This window comes from Opisthocomus hoazin, chromosome 12, assembly GCF_030867145.1.
Source record: "Opisthocomus hoazin isolate bOpiHoa1 chromosome 12, bOpiHoa1.hap1, whole genome shotgun sequence".
Lineage (NCBI taxonomy): Eukaryota > Metazoa > Chordata > Aves > Opisthocomiformes > Opisthocomidae > Opisthocomus > Opisthocomus hoazin.
The window spans coordinates 17,407,317-17,422,953 of record NC_134425.1 but is presented as its reverse complement, the minus strand read 5'-3'; the positions used below and the strand labels follow the sequence as shown (position 1 = coordinate 17,422,953).

At 39.6% G+C, this 15,637-nt stretch overlaps 1 protein-coding gene across 1 annotated transcript in view; it reads left to right on the top strand.

The window, feature by feature from the left end:
- The first annotated feature begins 4,228 nt into the window (after positions 1–4,228).
- Positions 4,229–15,637, top strand: part of MMP2 (matrix metallopeptidase 2) — a 35,544-nt gene continuing 24,135 nt past the window's right edge. The window contains exons 1-5 of the mRNA XM_009939512.2: positions 4,229–4,522; positions 8,780–9,006; positions 10,562–10,710; positions 12,883–13,011; positions 14,632–14,805. Of these exons, the coding sequence (XP_009937814.1) occupies positions 4,379–4,522; positions 8,780–9,006; positions 10,562–10,710; positions 12,883–13,011; positions 14,632–14,805 (823 nt within the window). The 5' untranslated portion in view covers positions 4,229–4,378. The remainder of the gene's footprint in view (positions 4,523–8,779; positions 9,007–10,561; positions 10,711–12,882; positions 13,012–14,631; positions 14,806–15,637) is intronic.

The following is a 15,637-nucleotide window of genomic DNA, read 5'->3' as shown; positions in this document are numbered from 1 at the left end:
TTATTTCTTTTTGAAGAACCCTGCTAAAAATCAATCCAAGTCCATCTATGTTAATCAAATTGTTACTTTGCTTCCTAAACTTCAAGCTATACACTGACACTGCAGAACCTGGAAGAAGTAACAGATACAAGATGATGTTATATACATCTACCGCAGTAGCTTCCTTGGAGACGTATGCCCCACTGCACCCAGTTACAGCCAGCTGACTCTGTACTCTGATGATCGGCTGCTTTCTTGCGATCTTAGTTGTCCTGATGATTATTTATTTCTTCAGTCTAGCAAAAGGTTTCAATTTAAAACAGGAAATCTCACTAAGAATAAATCCATCTTTCTCCCATGGACTGTGCTCATTGATAGTCTGCCTAACGTATTCTTCTGGAACCAGCACGACGTCATCAGCTTTTGATAACATTTTTGAATTAGTGACAGTAGGAATCACTACACTGTATTTCTGGAGAGATGACTACTCTGTCAGCAAATGACCCAGGACACCATCCTTTGTCTATTGCTGAAACTGCCAAGTGCTCCCAAATCATTTAAAAAATAATTTTCTGAAAACAGGAAAATACACGCTCATGTGTCTCTTTTCACAGTCAGATCTACTGAGACATGTAGCTTACAGCTCACGAGACATCATGATTCGCTTTCTACTGTTATTACTGAAGCATACCCTCAAAAGAGGCATTTGCCATTCAGACTGTGTGGTTTCTGCATACAGTTCCTATTAGTGCATGAAAGTAGGCATTTAAGAACCAAATCTAGCATCTTACTCAAACTAGATGGTTTAAAATTTTCAATACGGAGTGGTTCAAACCTGAAACAAACATGGTAACGAGAAAGGAGCTTTTTATGACTCAGGAGAGATAAATTAAAGTATATATTAAGTAAATATCTTACCTAATATGGAAGTTACATGCAACATTGAAATTATTTTTTTCTGCAAATACATAAAGGCTGTAGTTGTAGTTATAACTGTGTCCCTTTTCTGTAGCTTAATCCAGAAGTAGCACCTACGTGCATAGCCAAAATATCTTGTAGAGTAAGTATTAAGGTAAGAGGAAGGAAATCTAGGTTACTCTTTCAGCTCTTCCATAAAGTTGGTAGGTGGTCTTACGTTCTCTTCGCAGGGGCTTTTTCCTCTTTCTCTCAGTTTTGTACTGCTTCTTTCCTTAATTTTTAACTTCCAGGAATCTATTTGCAAGTCACTAATTAATGTTAGAGGTAATCACTTTAGAGTATGGAGTGTCCAGGAATGTTTATGCACTAAACACTAATAGCAGTTGAACTGTTAATCTGCCAATGTCAGACCAGTTCAAATATCTCAGAATCCGTCTCCCTGATTTTTAGCTTATCTAGTCTGAGAACAGAAAACACATCATACCATGTCTTTTCAAATTCAGCAAGGGTGGCAGGATTATGGAGGAATGTGGGCTGTAGCAGAGCTCAGGAAGTCACCTAGCCCAACCTCCGGCTCGCAGCAGAGGCCTGCCAACAGCAGAATTTCCCTGCTTTCAGGATTTAGCACCATTGCATTCCTAGCTCGAACAAGCAGCACCTCTGTAGCACAGTGAGAACAGGCTGATCCCACAGAGCTTAAAGAGAAACATAAGGAGGTAAGAAACACTTGACCCCAAATTCAATCGTAATGCAATAGGAATTCTGCTCTCACAAAGAAGTGTCACCAGTGGTTATTTTGCTTTGCCTATCTGAAAGAGGGCACCTCAGCTAGGATCTCACAAACTGCTGCTGATCTCATATGCTAACGGAAGACAATGCCTTTCACTGAATGGTCAGAAGCTCAACATATGGGTTCACCCAGTACCCATAAATCCAGTTGTCCATTATGTGTTATGTTTGCTAATGGAGCATCACATGCTTAACTGCTGACTAGCTGAAGTAGTACTACCAAAGAAGTTTACCAGCAAAACTAGTCAAAGGTGAGAAACAGTGTTTCACTGCACACCCCTATGGTTTCATGGCTTTGCTGATTTTTTTAAGCAAATGTATTTAGAAGGTGACCTTGACCTACTCTCACCACCAGCAAAGATAAGAAACAAAACACAGCGAGATTTTCAGACTGCACAGACCTCACAGCCCATTCAAAAGTTTCCTCATACGTTTCTGATGCTCATCAGGACACACAGAATTGAGCATTCTTCAGATTTCAGTGAGGCTTATGAGTGCGACAGGAATGTGCCAGGACACACTTGGCTTTAAATGACTTTACTGCAGTACCCTTCTAAATGAAAGCTACTAAGCCATCATAAAATACATTAAAATTCATATGCAAATGATGTGCTTCTTATGCTTTAAGTTTTACAGCAGCCCCTGACGTAATGCCAAGCACAGAGATAACTGCAGAATCTTGTGACATGACACATAATATTTTTACTTGCTTAATTAAGGAGATGCTAAGAGTAACTTGGCACATCTAGTGAAGGCTTTCTTAGCCTTTGTTCTCTTCCAGTTTCATGTGGCCAGACACAAATATGAGCCGTCATCACAAACAAAGCAGGAGAGTCATTCCCCACAACCAAGTACAGGGCTGTGGAAAAACTGGATCATATTTTCAGAACTGCTGTTTATTAAGGCAACTCCTAGAAATTACAGTGGTTTTTTGCTGATGGGGAAAAGCTAAAAAAGATGTAATTTCAAAGCCAAACCATTAGGGGAAAGTTGTTCACTGTAACTCAAGTGTCATTGGAATCACACGTGAAAGGATGAGCGGGCATAAATACAAAGCTACTTGCTTATAAAGAAAGCTCCATTCATGTAGGAAGCTCCCGTGACTCCTCTTTCTCTCTTAAGTGCTAAGTGCAGCTTCCCATGGCCAATTCACCCAGCAGCCGTGCATACAGCCGCTGTGCTGGTTGTCAATGGAACTGTACAGGCAGCAAGAGCTCCTGCCAATGCTTTCTCTGTCAGCCTCTCAGCCCACCCTTTGAAATCCTTGCCTTTACGTAAGACTATGCAGTTCATGGATGATGGGGTGCACTCAGCAAAATAGCTTGCTATTAGCATAAATTAAAGAATTGTCAATAGCAACTATTTACTATCAACATCAAAATATTATGAGTAATGAAAAATAAATACTTTGCTGGTATTTAACAGCCCTATTTGGTAACAAGAGTCATATCTGGAAAAATTTCATTTAGTAACATTCAGTGGAAAGCCGTGACAACCTTTATGCTGACATACAGCTCAGGCCGTGATGGCTGGATTCATGTTTAATAGAAACTGTTCTGTGACACTTGGCTGGCCAGAACACAGTTTGCATTCACGCAGGACTGCCAGCCTCCTGTATTAAAAAGCCATCAGCCAAGCCCTAGATTAGGGATATTGAGCTAAAAAAATATTCAGCTTGCAATAACGTCTCACAGCTGGCAATATTATGAACAACACAATAAAAAGACTGTCTGTGACAATGGCCTTATTTACACCAAAATTTCAGACTAAGGCAGCCACACCAGCAGACCAAACCCCCAGCATAAGCAACCCTGAATTTTGTACCATTCCTCTGACATCAGTTATTGAGGATAATTTCTGTTGCCGAGTCTGCCTGATGATCTCTTACCCTGCAGATCAAGGTGATACACCGTGTCTGTTGGTGGCAAAGCCTCCAGCTGGTTCTAAACCCAAACAAGCCACAAGAATCTTATTCAGAGCTCTGCACGTTCTGCACAGACCAGAGAGGGAGCAACGCTCACGCCAAGAGTGGGTGAGCCCTGTGTACACAGACCTACTGTTTGTGTAGCCTAAGCAGGAGAGGGACAAGAAGCCTCACTCGGCTGCACTGGCCCGTGCAGGGTTTGCCTCAAAATCCGTAATCAAAATGTTTCTGTAAGGCACTGTGTAGAAGTGTAACCACATATGACTAAAGCAGAGTATTCAGTCTGTGGCAAAAAAATAGGCTAAAAAATAATAAAAATACTTCACCAGGAAAACAATGTCTAGGAATTTTTTTTATTATTATTTAAAATATACATGGGATGCTTCATCTTCAAGATTGTCAGATTCTGCTTTTTTCTGCTCTCTGGCACAACTAAACGCTTTCATATATGCAAATAAGGAGAAAATGTGGCCTCTTTCAGCAGTAATAAGTATCTGCCCGTTGCTACCTTAAAATCACAGCAATCACATCTGGTAACTGCCCTTTTCTCATGTTTCCACTAGTTTTCAGACTTCCTCTTGTGGTAGCTTGAGACTGCGCATCTGGATGTTTTAAACATACAAAGGAATTGCTAGAGCAAGCAAAAGAGAAAACGGTGCAGAGAGCTAAGATGTGCAGATAAGCAACTGGTGCACTGTGCAGCTAAAGTAACGGACAGGCAGTCAGGCAAAAGCTTCTTCCAAAGAGAAGAGCACAACTTTAGGCGGAATGAAGACTCAGATTGTCTGTGGCTTTGCTTTTAAAGTACTATTAATCCAAGTATATCTTTCTTCCAAAACTTTAGCTGCACCGTCACCAATCATTAAGTTTCCTGGAGACAGCACTCCCAAAACAGACAAAGAACTAGCAGTGGTAAGTGTTGGTTTCATCTTTGCTTCAGATTTATATTGTTCTTTCATAAGCAGATGTTTCTTTCTTGTTTCAGCTGAGGCTAAGGAATGACTGCAGCATTCTCTCCCTAGAGTCTCTGGAAGCGCTAGCTAGCTAGCAAAGGTATCAGCTTTCAGAAGTTAAAACTACAGCCAAGTAATGTTTCCTCTCTTAAAATTTGTAAAGCCAGCAAAGAAAGTCTTTTTTTTTTCCCTAAAGTCTGAACATACAAAATAATTTCATTAAATCATCACGACTGTAATCAAAATATTGCAATGGTAAGAAGGGAGAAAGGCAAATAAGAGACATCAGATTTTTTAACTTAAGTAAAAGTGAGGGCTGTCAAGACTCGCTTAATGCATGTATCACAGCTTTCAGAAGTTTGTTTTCCAGATTGTTGTGTGTTGCATAAACACAGCTTTAAGGGACAATTACAATCAAAAGCTGGCTCAAGTTTCAGAAGCCATTGTGACTAGTTTTGACTTTGGAAAAAAAAATCTCATCAGAGTTTTAAAGAAATATTTTTTTCCAAATTCAATCTGGAACAAAAAAAGGAGTTTGGATTTCTGGAACATTATTTTAGCCCTGTGGACCTTCATAAAAATGACATTATGGGGAAGTCCATTTAAGGGGAGATTGAGATGGATTATCCTTATTTTAGCATGTAAATGATAGACATTTCTCTTCTTCGGCAGTAAATCCATTTTAAGGAAGATTGAGATAAATTATTCTTATTTTAGGACACAGAGACTTGAAAGTTGGTCACTTTACGAGTTGTTGTGCATCTTGAAAAAGCTTGCCACGTTAAAGAAGGTCTGGGGGAGGGTAAAGAGAGAAGTTCCAGATGGGAGCTGTGGTGGAAAGTTTAGGAAAAACAGACAAACTGACCCCAAAAGGGCACTCTTCAGCCTTTAACAAAACAAACTCACCCAAAGTTTTGCCTTAGCAGCACAGCAGCCAGGGGACTGGGGGGGGGGGGGGGGGGGGGGGGGGGGCGGGGCAGGCAGTGCATGTGGGAGAGGAGAGTGGGGTCCCACTTGTCTAATAGCAATTTAACCACTCTTCAATAATCTATTTTCTTAGACACAGACTTGTTATTCAGTAACAGCAATCCACATCTCCCCTCATGTCCATTTCTTTCGAACAACTTATTTATTCTGTGTACTCAGAGGAAAATTTACAAGCTGGTTTAACACCACAGTTCTTTGTCTTGTAGTATTCTTGGGTAATGCTTTTCCATCATACCCTCCATAGGAACAGCCCCAACGCTCAGCATCAGAACACAAATTGCTATGTTGCAGCTGGACCCTGTTTCATTAACGGGCTGGATCAAAATTCCAGATCACCACAGCTCCCTGCTGACTCTGGGGAAACTGAATTTCGCAGCCTAGGCCAAGACGTGGTTTACACAAACACCACATTTTCTTCAAGATTCTCTTCTCATAGAACAGCTGGTTATGTGCATTTCATCTTCAGTAAAATCTCCATTTTAGGAAAAACTGAGAGGGGTTAGCTTTTTATTCAGAATCTTAGCAAGTAAAATTCTTTACCATGCATCATTTTATATTTTTGGTTGTGTATCTTACTCCCAAATCTAAAATGGCAAGAGCAGCACCCTGCTTGTTCTGTAAACTTCAGTTCTGATGTATAGTCTATACTATATCACGTTACCTCATTGGGAGATGCAAACAGAAGCATAAGAAAACATATCAAACTACATTAAGATGAAAACTGGGATAAGAACAGATCCTCCAAACTGGTCTCTTTGATTATGTTCTTAATACACTTCACGTAATTTCCACCAGGCCTCATTAACTGTGAGTAGACAGAAGCTTAGTGGTAGCAAGTGAAACCATTCTGTGTCCATTGCCAGGGTCACAGTCTCCACTGAAGAAATACCACATCAGAAGTTATAAAAATAAGAAAAACTAGGCATAGTCTGTGCTTAGTCAGTAGGTGGATGGAGGACCTTCTGAAGGAAATGGTGTAATATCTTGATTAAAACCTTTTTCTGAGTAAGCTCTGAACCATTTCCCGTGCAGGGTAGATGAAGTACGCCTGGACTTAATGAGGAGGTGGTGAAATCCAGGCTTGACCAACTGCAGTCATCAGATATCCTTTGCCATATTTTGCTGATGTTGTAGTCTTACCCCTAGTCTCCTGGGTGAACTTCAGTCAATTAGATACATAAAGTAAGGTTTCCTTCAGGAATACTTCCTGGCACAAGAACTTACATATGCAGTCATTTTGTCAGGCTTCCTGTAATCCTCAGTTAGAAAGAATTCTCCGTGATATTTCTGATACATTGTTGGCAAATATACCTTTACCTTATTTTGGGTGTTCTCCTACCTTGGATTTGTAGTAAATATTTTGGATACACTACCTGAAGGATAATTCTTCCTCTGCTACAGATCGTTCTACTGGAAAGATCAGTAACTTGCAACCTTCCTGTCTAACAGCATCATTAGCAAAGGCATCTCTCAGTTCTATACCGTGCTAAGCACCAGTTTGGGAATACCTGCTATTTGACATGGCTATAGCTTTTCTTTTAGAGCTAGGCATAAAATATAGCAAACCCCGACTTGATTGTGGAGTTCCTGAAACCTCTGTGCAAGAGAACCTAGGATTCACTTCACTTGATAAAGTCTACAACTCCAGATAGTTTAGTCAAGCTGTTTAGAACCTGAGAATGAAAATAATTAGATAATGATATGTTATTATTGTTACAGAAGTACCCAAACTAAGCTCATCATCATAATCCATTTATCCTCCTCAACGAGGATACATTCAACAATCTAACACTGTACATAATCTAAACAGCATGACTGAGCCTATCTGAGCTGTCTCAAGCTAAGGTAACAGCTTGAGCTACAGGTTTTCTCAAATTCAGTCTGGACCCAAACACTGAATCCAAAACCTCTAGCTAGCCAGCAGTCTGTTGTGTGGCCATGTTTGTTAGTCTCCAGTTAAAAACAGTGCTGATAAAGGATTTTAGACAGTTGCTGAAGATGTAACTTCTTGTCACTCTCCTTCATTTGAATGACTATGCTTTTATGGCAAGTTTCACCACACGCTAGAGACTTCCAGGCATTCACTCAGGGTTGGTTCCTACCCCAAGAAGCTCACAGTTCTTCTGTCAGTCAGCACTGAACTTAAGAGAAAAAATACTAAATACTAAAGTGTTTGTGTGAGCTCCCTTGTTTATTGCACAGAAGGTGGGCACCAGGTATGGACTAGGAGGACCACAGCTGTTTGTCTACAGTTTAGTTTAACATAAATAGGCAACATATCAAGACATATCTGAAAGATATAGCTGCTAACTGGAAAAATTGCCAGGGACCAGACTAACCCATTGCTCCTCTGGGATTACAGGCAGAAGCACACAACAGACAGATTTGGGTTTTTTTAACTGCACTACACCTGCTAATTAGGTCATACTGATAAAAATGGAAAGTGGAGGAGACTTGGGGTGTATTATTTTAGATAAGAGATGAAAATAAAGGAATTTGTACTGCCTTTTTGATCCCTTATGACCACTGCTTTCTAAGTAGAGATAATTTTGTGATCTGCCACCATGGTTGTATCAGAAAGACCAGCCTGACATAATCTACTGGAGTGTTTGATGGAGTTTTAAGTATGCAGATACTGACTGCAGTGTCCAGGCAACTGAGATGTTACCAAAGTCCTCCTTCCTCAGGTCTTTGCAATGGCTGACTCAAAAGCAAACACACACAACATTCAAATAGCTCTGTGCCCTTTGAATAAACAATAGGTTATTTCCTTTTCTATTACTGTGGTCTCATTTGTGTGGTTGCTTTGATACCTTGACAAGTTTCTCAATAAACCATAGAATCTTCCAAGAAAAAAAAGATACATAAAATCTAAAACTGTAAGCATATGTATATATCATAAAAAACCAAAAAAGATAACCCATTTTTACTTCGTAGTTCTACATTAAAGCTCTATGGTCTACTTACTAATAAAGCAATTCATTAAGTAAAGGTGATAGCTAATAGTGGAAATGATTGCTTAATTAGCAATGTTGTGTGGTTTGTGTCAATTAAGGAGATTCTGCTGGTGTCTCAGTTACTAATAATAGTAATTTTGAAAAAAAAAAAAACCAAACAAACCTTGCAAATTACAGATGGAAAGCTAACATGGAATTACAGTGTTTATTTGTAATTATTAACTGTTTCTTTTATGAATTTTAAAGTCTTTGTTCTGTGCTTTTTTCCCAAGCAATACCTGAATAAATACTACGGGTGCCCAAAAGACAACTGCAATTTATTTGTCCTGAAAGATACTTTGAAGAAAATGCAGAAATTTTTTGGGCTGCCTGAAACAGGAGATTTGGATCAAAATACTATTGAGACAATGAAGAAACCCCGCTGTGGTAACCCAGATGTAGCCAATTACAACTTCTTTCCAAGAAAGCCAAAATGGGAAAAGAATCATATAACATACAGGTACTGACTGGTGATGTTGGGTTTTGCTCACATATAACCACAGCGTGCTCATGAACCAATCAAAGACGACACTTCGAAGTGGAGTAGCTGCTTTTAGTGGGCTAGACAGGATTTCTTGAACTAGAATCTCTTTGTGTTTGGATAACTAGCACATGCTTTAGCAAATACCTCTGAAATTTCAAATTATAAAATTTCAGGAATATGAGACTAAAGAGATTTTGGTTTTGTTCTTTGCTCTGCTGCAAGCATCCTAAGGGAACTGGAGCAGTATCTCACCCACCCATCTGCTCAGCGGGGACCACAGTACTTATTGACTGTGGAGGCCATGTAGGAGGGCAAACTCTGCACTCAGCAGTCATAAAAATGGAGGTCATCAAACAGATTTTAACAGAAAATAATCATATTTCAGATATACATAGACATAATTTAAAGCAAACCTATTGCAATGGATTTGGCATGTTTTAATTTCTTACTCTGAAGAGTTAGGGATCAATACAGCTCTCACTGAAGTCAGTAATAAAAAAAATCTCATTACCTTAGGTGGTCCAGGAACAAACTTTTAGCACCAATGAGAACAAACAGGAGATTTGTCTTAGCTGCTTGATTTGGTGTGCTGCTTTCTCACAAGTTACGACACAAAGCATCCCTCATTCTACAACTAGTCTAATAAACCCCATAGCAGCTCTCAGAGCCTCCTCTTGCTTGTGTGCTTCCTCAGATTATTCCTCATTCTCCTTAGGCACAAAGTAGTTTCCCTCACTGTGCACAGTCCCAGCAGCAAAGAATAGGAAACTTGTCTTTACATGGAGGTTAGCTGGCTATAACATAACGCACTTAGAAGTCCAGCAAAAATAGATGAAGAAAGCAATGTACTTAAGAGTTCATCCGTCTCCCATGTCAGGCCTATGGCTCTATCTTGCATGCTTTTACCTCCTATTTCCCCATGTATCCTATTGCCAATGTAACCAAAACACTGGTAAAGGATTAGCATTCAACTGGGATGAGACAATACGCAGCTAACTACAAAGGTGAGGGAGAACGGCTGTTTTTTCTGTTACTATTAAAAAGTAAAACAATCCACACTTGAAACTTTCAGAAGATTACTGAGCTTTTTTTCTGGCAGATAAACATTATATGTCAAGATGTGCTTGTATGTTCACGTCTAAAGTGACAGCATGACTTGCAAGCTAAGTAGTCAACAAAAATGTAGATCTCAAACCCAACAGAGCAAAAGAACTTAAGGTGATGTCTCGCCAGCACCTAAGCACTGATACAAAACCCTGAATATTTTGTGCAAGACCCACTGCCATGCAGTCTTTACAGCCTCTGGCTAGATAATTTTTTTCATGCTGGTGCATCAATTCCAAAGGAAAATAAATAGCAAGTGCCACGTCTAAATACATCTCTGAATCAAAGGGAAGTGTCTAGATCTCAGGTGGAGCAGCGTTACCTCTTAACCAGTTTCACTACTGAGTCTACTCTGCATTTTGATCAGTAAACAACAAATACTGGGAGGGGGTTTACGTGTTATTTAACTCTTCTTCTTACCTCTAAGGATTATAGGCTATACCCCCGATTTGGATCCTGAGACAGTAGACGATGCCTTTGCTCGAGCCTTTCAAGTCTGGAGCGATGTCACACCGCTGAGATTTAACCGAATAAACGATGGAGAAGCAGACATTATGATTAATTTTGGCCGATGGGGTATATTTTTCTGGTTTTACATATGTTTTGGGGTTTGTTCCTTTCATTAATCTTTAGTATTGGAGTGATCTACCCTCAATAAGTAGTACCTGTGAGCCTTTTTGGCAAACCTTGTCCTAGTTTGCACTTGGCTCAAGCAGGCTAATACCTTATTTCACTAAGATTTTTTTTTTTCATTCTCATACATGAGAGAGAGAGAGAGAGAAGTATTTATACAATATCCTTATACTATATTTGTCTTTCCAAAAGAGAATCACTAAGGGCAACAATTTATTTTTATATCTACAAATCAGAAATAGAACTGGGAAATATTGGTACAGATCTTCAGATGATGTGAGCTGGCTTTCTGCCACAGAAGAGAATGGAATGCCACTGTACTGTTTATTTATAGCTCCGTACTCAGTTTTCCAGTGATAGTGGTGAAGGTCCTAACATATTGGAGCTTAAAAATGGATTTGTGACTTTCAATTTTAATTCCATAGCTGGTCTCTCTTCTTTAGCATAGCAAAATGCAGGCTTTCACAATACATTCTTTGGTCTTGAAGAATTAAAGAACATGGATTTTAAGCTGAATTATGGTTTGAGTACAGCTGATGATAGGTGACTCGATTCATTTTCGTTGTACATGCCTTCTCAATTAATTTTGGTTTCCGGTGAAAGAATGTTTATAGCTTTTCAGTGTAAACCTAAGGCACTTAAACTTCTTATGGACAGGCACGGAATTTTTAATACTAATGAAGATACTTGTGCAGCCAATCATTTGGGAGGTAGACTTTGGAAGTGAAGCAAACAGTTCAAAGAATAACTGAGCTCTTTGTAAAAGCCTCCATTTCAAGCTGGTTTGGTTTGCTTTGCTTTAGCTTCTGATGAGTTGACCTCAAAAGCTTCAGAGGTTCTGTACAGAACTCAAGACTTCAGATCCTCATCCAGGGTGGCTTGGTTCGCAAAAAAGAAGTCGTACAAAAGCAGAACTGTTTCTGCTGCTTTTAGTACTTGCTGGTTATAGTCAGCTCAGAAACAGTGGGAGAAGAACTTCTCCCACATTCTGTCATTCGTACCACTTCACCACATGTCAGATTCACAGGAGCTGGGACATCCACAAGGTTTTTCATTTTTAATGTTTCTCTAAGCAAAGGATCTACTTTGAAATAAATGTAAGTAAAGCATCGAATGCATGTCAAAATCTCCTTGATGAGTGACACACTAGTCTACTGAAATGAATGAACTGAATTAGGAGACTCTTTCCTGAATTAGGAGAGTGTCACCAGCATGAAATCAGTGTAAGAGAGCAGAGAATCGCGCCTGTGTATTTAGGGCTTCTGTTAAATGGCAAGACATCAGACCAAAAGGCCTGAAATGATGCAACTGGAGATGCTGGCAGCCAGCTTTGCTGCACAGGTCAGTGCGGTGGGAAAACTATGAATACCAGGGTTATGCCCTTGCCAGCCTGCCTTACCCACATGCGGTGTACTTCCAAGAAAAGCCTACAGTGTAATAACAGGAGAGCTACTTAACCTGCTGTTGCCCTGTGAGCTGCCTGAGTCTTGGAGTGGTTGACGCAGAGGAGGAATAGGCTCATTCACAGGACACAGAGCACGGAATAAGAGCTAGCTTTGCAGAGGCTCATTGCTGAGACACTCAGCTGATTTCTTTCCTGGTTAAAGTAGTTAGTATCCAGCAATAAGGAAAGAGCACAGCAGTCTGAGGTGCAGCAGAAAAGTGAAGCCTGCAACAAGAAATCTGCCTTTACTTTCCAATTGCTGTGTTGGAGACTGATACAAATTATCTGAAAATATCCCTCATTTATAACGTTTCTTTTACAGCTCCTACCAGTTTCCATTAAGAAATAGCAGTGTGTATGCAGTCACACATCTAATGTACAATATTTCCTTGTTCTTCATTGTCTTTGATTCCTTTCCAGAATACTTACAAGATATAAAATAACATGCTGTGATAACTGCAGTACTGACACTTCATGTTCTTTGTAAGAACTGGCGGCTTCTCTTCTGGTTCAGTCTTGCCAGCACAACCCATACCAATAAACTCATTCACTAGAGTATTCTGCTGCTGGCTTGGATAGGAAAGTACACAAGATAATCATCGTTCATGTATAGGCTCTGACAGAGTTGAGGTCATTAGAAACTGCTCCTCTTTGTCTGCTTCCTCCTGCAGAACATGGTGATGGCTATCCATTTGATGGCAAAGACGGTCTCCTGGCTCATGCCTTTGCACCAGGGCCAGGAATTGGAGGAGACTCCCATTTTGATGATGATGAACTGTGGACTCTTGGAGAGGGGCAAGGTACCAGACTTTTTAATATTTCAAAACATATAGCCTGCTGGCTGCTGTATTTGAATGCTGTTACAGGCACTGTACTAGATGTTTTCATTGACGTGTCAGTAAATGTTAGGGGGTAAACACTAATCTATACAGTTTAAATTGTTCTCTACAAAATGTTTATGCAATTCCTAAATAACTGTTACCTAGGATTTCCTTTTCTGTTCCTCTACTGTTGTCCCTTGGAAAACTGAATTAATAAGGGGCCTGATGCTGCACAACCTTCATGAACTGTGGGAAAAGTACACAGCCACGACCGATTTTGATTGCTTCAGTTCTCAGGGACTTACATTACAACATCTTTAAGTTAATTTGTAAGAGGCAGACTGGCCAGTGCTTTTCTGCTGGCATACCCTTTTTAAGATGCCTTAAGCTGCGTCTGCAGTTGTTAAAAATGGAACCATCCACCTGAATAAGTTTTTATATATTCCTGGTATCTGCCAAAAACAAATGGAATATAAATCCCTCATGCTGATAACTGAAGCAAAATTGACATCAAATAACAGATTAAGAACATCTCCAAGAATCTTGGACAAAACAAGCAGTTTGCCATACCCTTTAAAACAAAACAGCTGAAGTGCAGATAGTGTCACCTGAACTAGACAAACAAGACCAAGTATTAGTAGTTTGGAACCTCCTTCTTCTGCCTGAACACCATCATATAGTACTAATCATAATTCTTCTCTGAAAAATAATTTGGAAAACTTGGAATAAGAATGCAAACTCATGTTTGCCTTTCATTTCAAATTCTAGTTTTCTCAGCTGTCCTCCCATTGAAAAAATAATTGAACTTCAATACCAAAATAGTCAACTTCCTTCTGTCTGGCTTGCTTTTAACTTTAGCAGAAGCACTGATCAGTAGCTGCGCTATCTGAATGGGATCCCTGCCTCAGACTAACAACAAACAGGAGGAAACTGTTTTCCCTATTTGTGGAAATACTGCACAAGCATCCAGTTAGTTACTGCCATTAAAAGAAATGCTATGGATACGTGAATTATCTATATATTAACATATATTACAGCACCAGTACTGTACTCTACACGTGACAAACTGAAATAAAACCCAGGATCTGGGTGTGTCTGCATTACCAGCCTATCCCCCAGTGCCACAGCAGATCTCATTCAAGTCAAACTGGAAATACCAAAGTGGTTTATGAGGCACAAGGCATGTTCAGCTCATGCTCCACTGCTGCCTGGAACCTTTCAAACTATACTGCACTTTTTAGACCATATTACCAAAGAAACTAAATTAGTAAATGTATTAAGAGCATGTTTATAAGTTTGCATTGCCATAGTAACAACAACATATATATTTTTCTGGGCTGATTTTAAGGACTATTCATTCTAACACTTCACCATGAGTAATATCCATGTAATTCTTTCAAAATTACCAGTTATTTCTTCAGCTATGATCCTCTTGCCAATAGAGAGACCAGCAGCACATTGAATTTCAAAGTGGAAATTCAGACGACCTTGCTATACCAGCATCCTCCAGGAAAAGATGATGTGCAGAAACTGTATTTTTATTTTTTTTTTTGTATCAGTTGGTGGCTAATTTTACCACTGCATTTGTTCTCTTTATAGTGGTTAGAGTTAAATATGGAAATGCAGATGGTGAATACTGCAAATTTCCCTTCTGGTTCAATGGCAAGGAATACAACAGCTGCACAGATGCAGGACGCAGTGATGGATTCCTCTGGTGTTCCACAACCAAAGACTTTGATGCAGATGGCAAATATGGCTTTTGTCCTCACGAGTGTAAGTGGAATGTTGTATCTACTGTGCTTTTTTTTCCTGGTAGACTGTTCCCTACTTATTTGCCCATCCACTTCTCCTTGTATTTTTTCCACTTCCTCTCTGGCAGATTCAGATTTACTGCTCTAACACCTTCTCAGTATCTAAGCAGACAAAACTCCCTAAAGGCTCCCTTGGTGTAGGAGAGCTTATAACTGATAATGACCCAGGCCGGGGCCTTTCTCTAAAAACAAGGACAGATTGAAGGTACATCTGAAGCAATGTCAGCCCCATATACACCTCAAAGATACTAAGAGTTTCACAATCCAGTAAAGACAATCACCTTTTAGAGTAAGGATAGAGCCAGATTTGGAGATGGACCACACTAAATGACAGAAATCAATCCTTAAATTGCAGGCCATTCCACTCACCGTTGCAATTGCATCTACTTCAAGAGCACTAGCTAACAAAAACTAGCAGTTAAGGATGAAACCCATCAAGCCAAACCTCTTTGACTTTGCATACCAATTTCACGAACTGGTGGCCCAGGTCCTCTGAGTCTGTGAGTCCCTTTAGTGCAACGTGACACTATTATTGTCACAAATCACCCTTTAAATGACTTCATACTGCTTTGCAAAATAGAAAAGACAGAATTTCAAGTGAGTATCTATGCTGGTACAAAGTTATTTATATGTTGTTACATTGCAAATTGCTAGCCAGGAGAACACTCACATTTTTAGAATTTAGGTTTTTATTTTTAATGCAGGTGTTAGGACTTCTACTCATGACGCAGTGCCAACAGCTTACTTTAGATACAGGAATGACACCATATTTCAAAAATTGTAACTCAGTATTA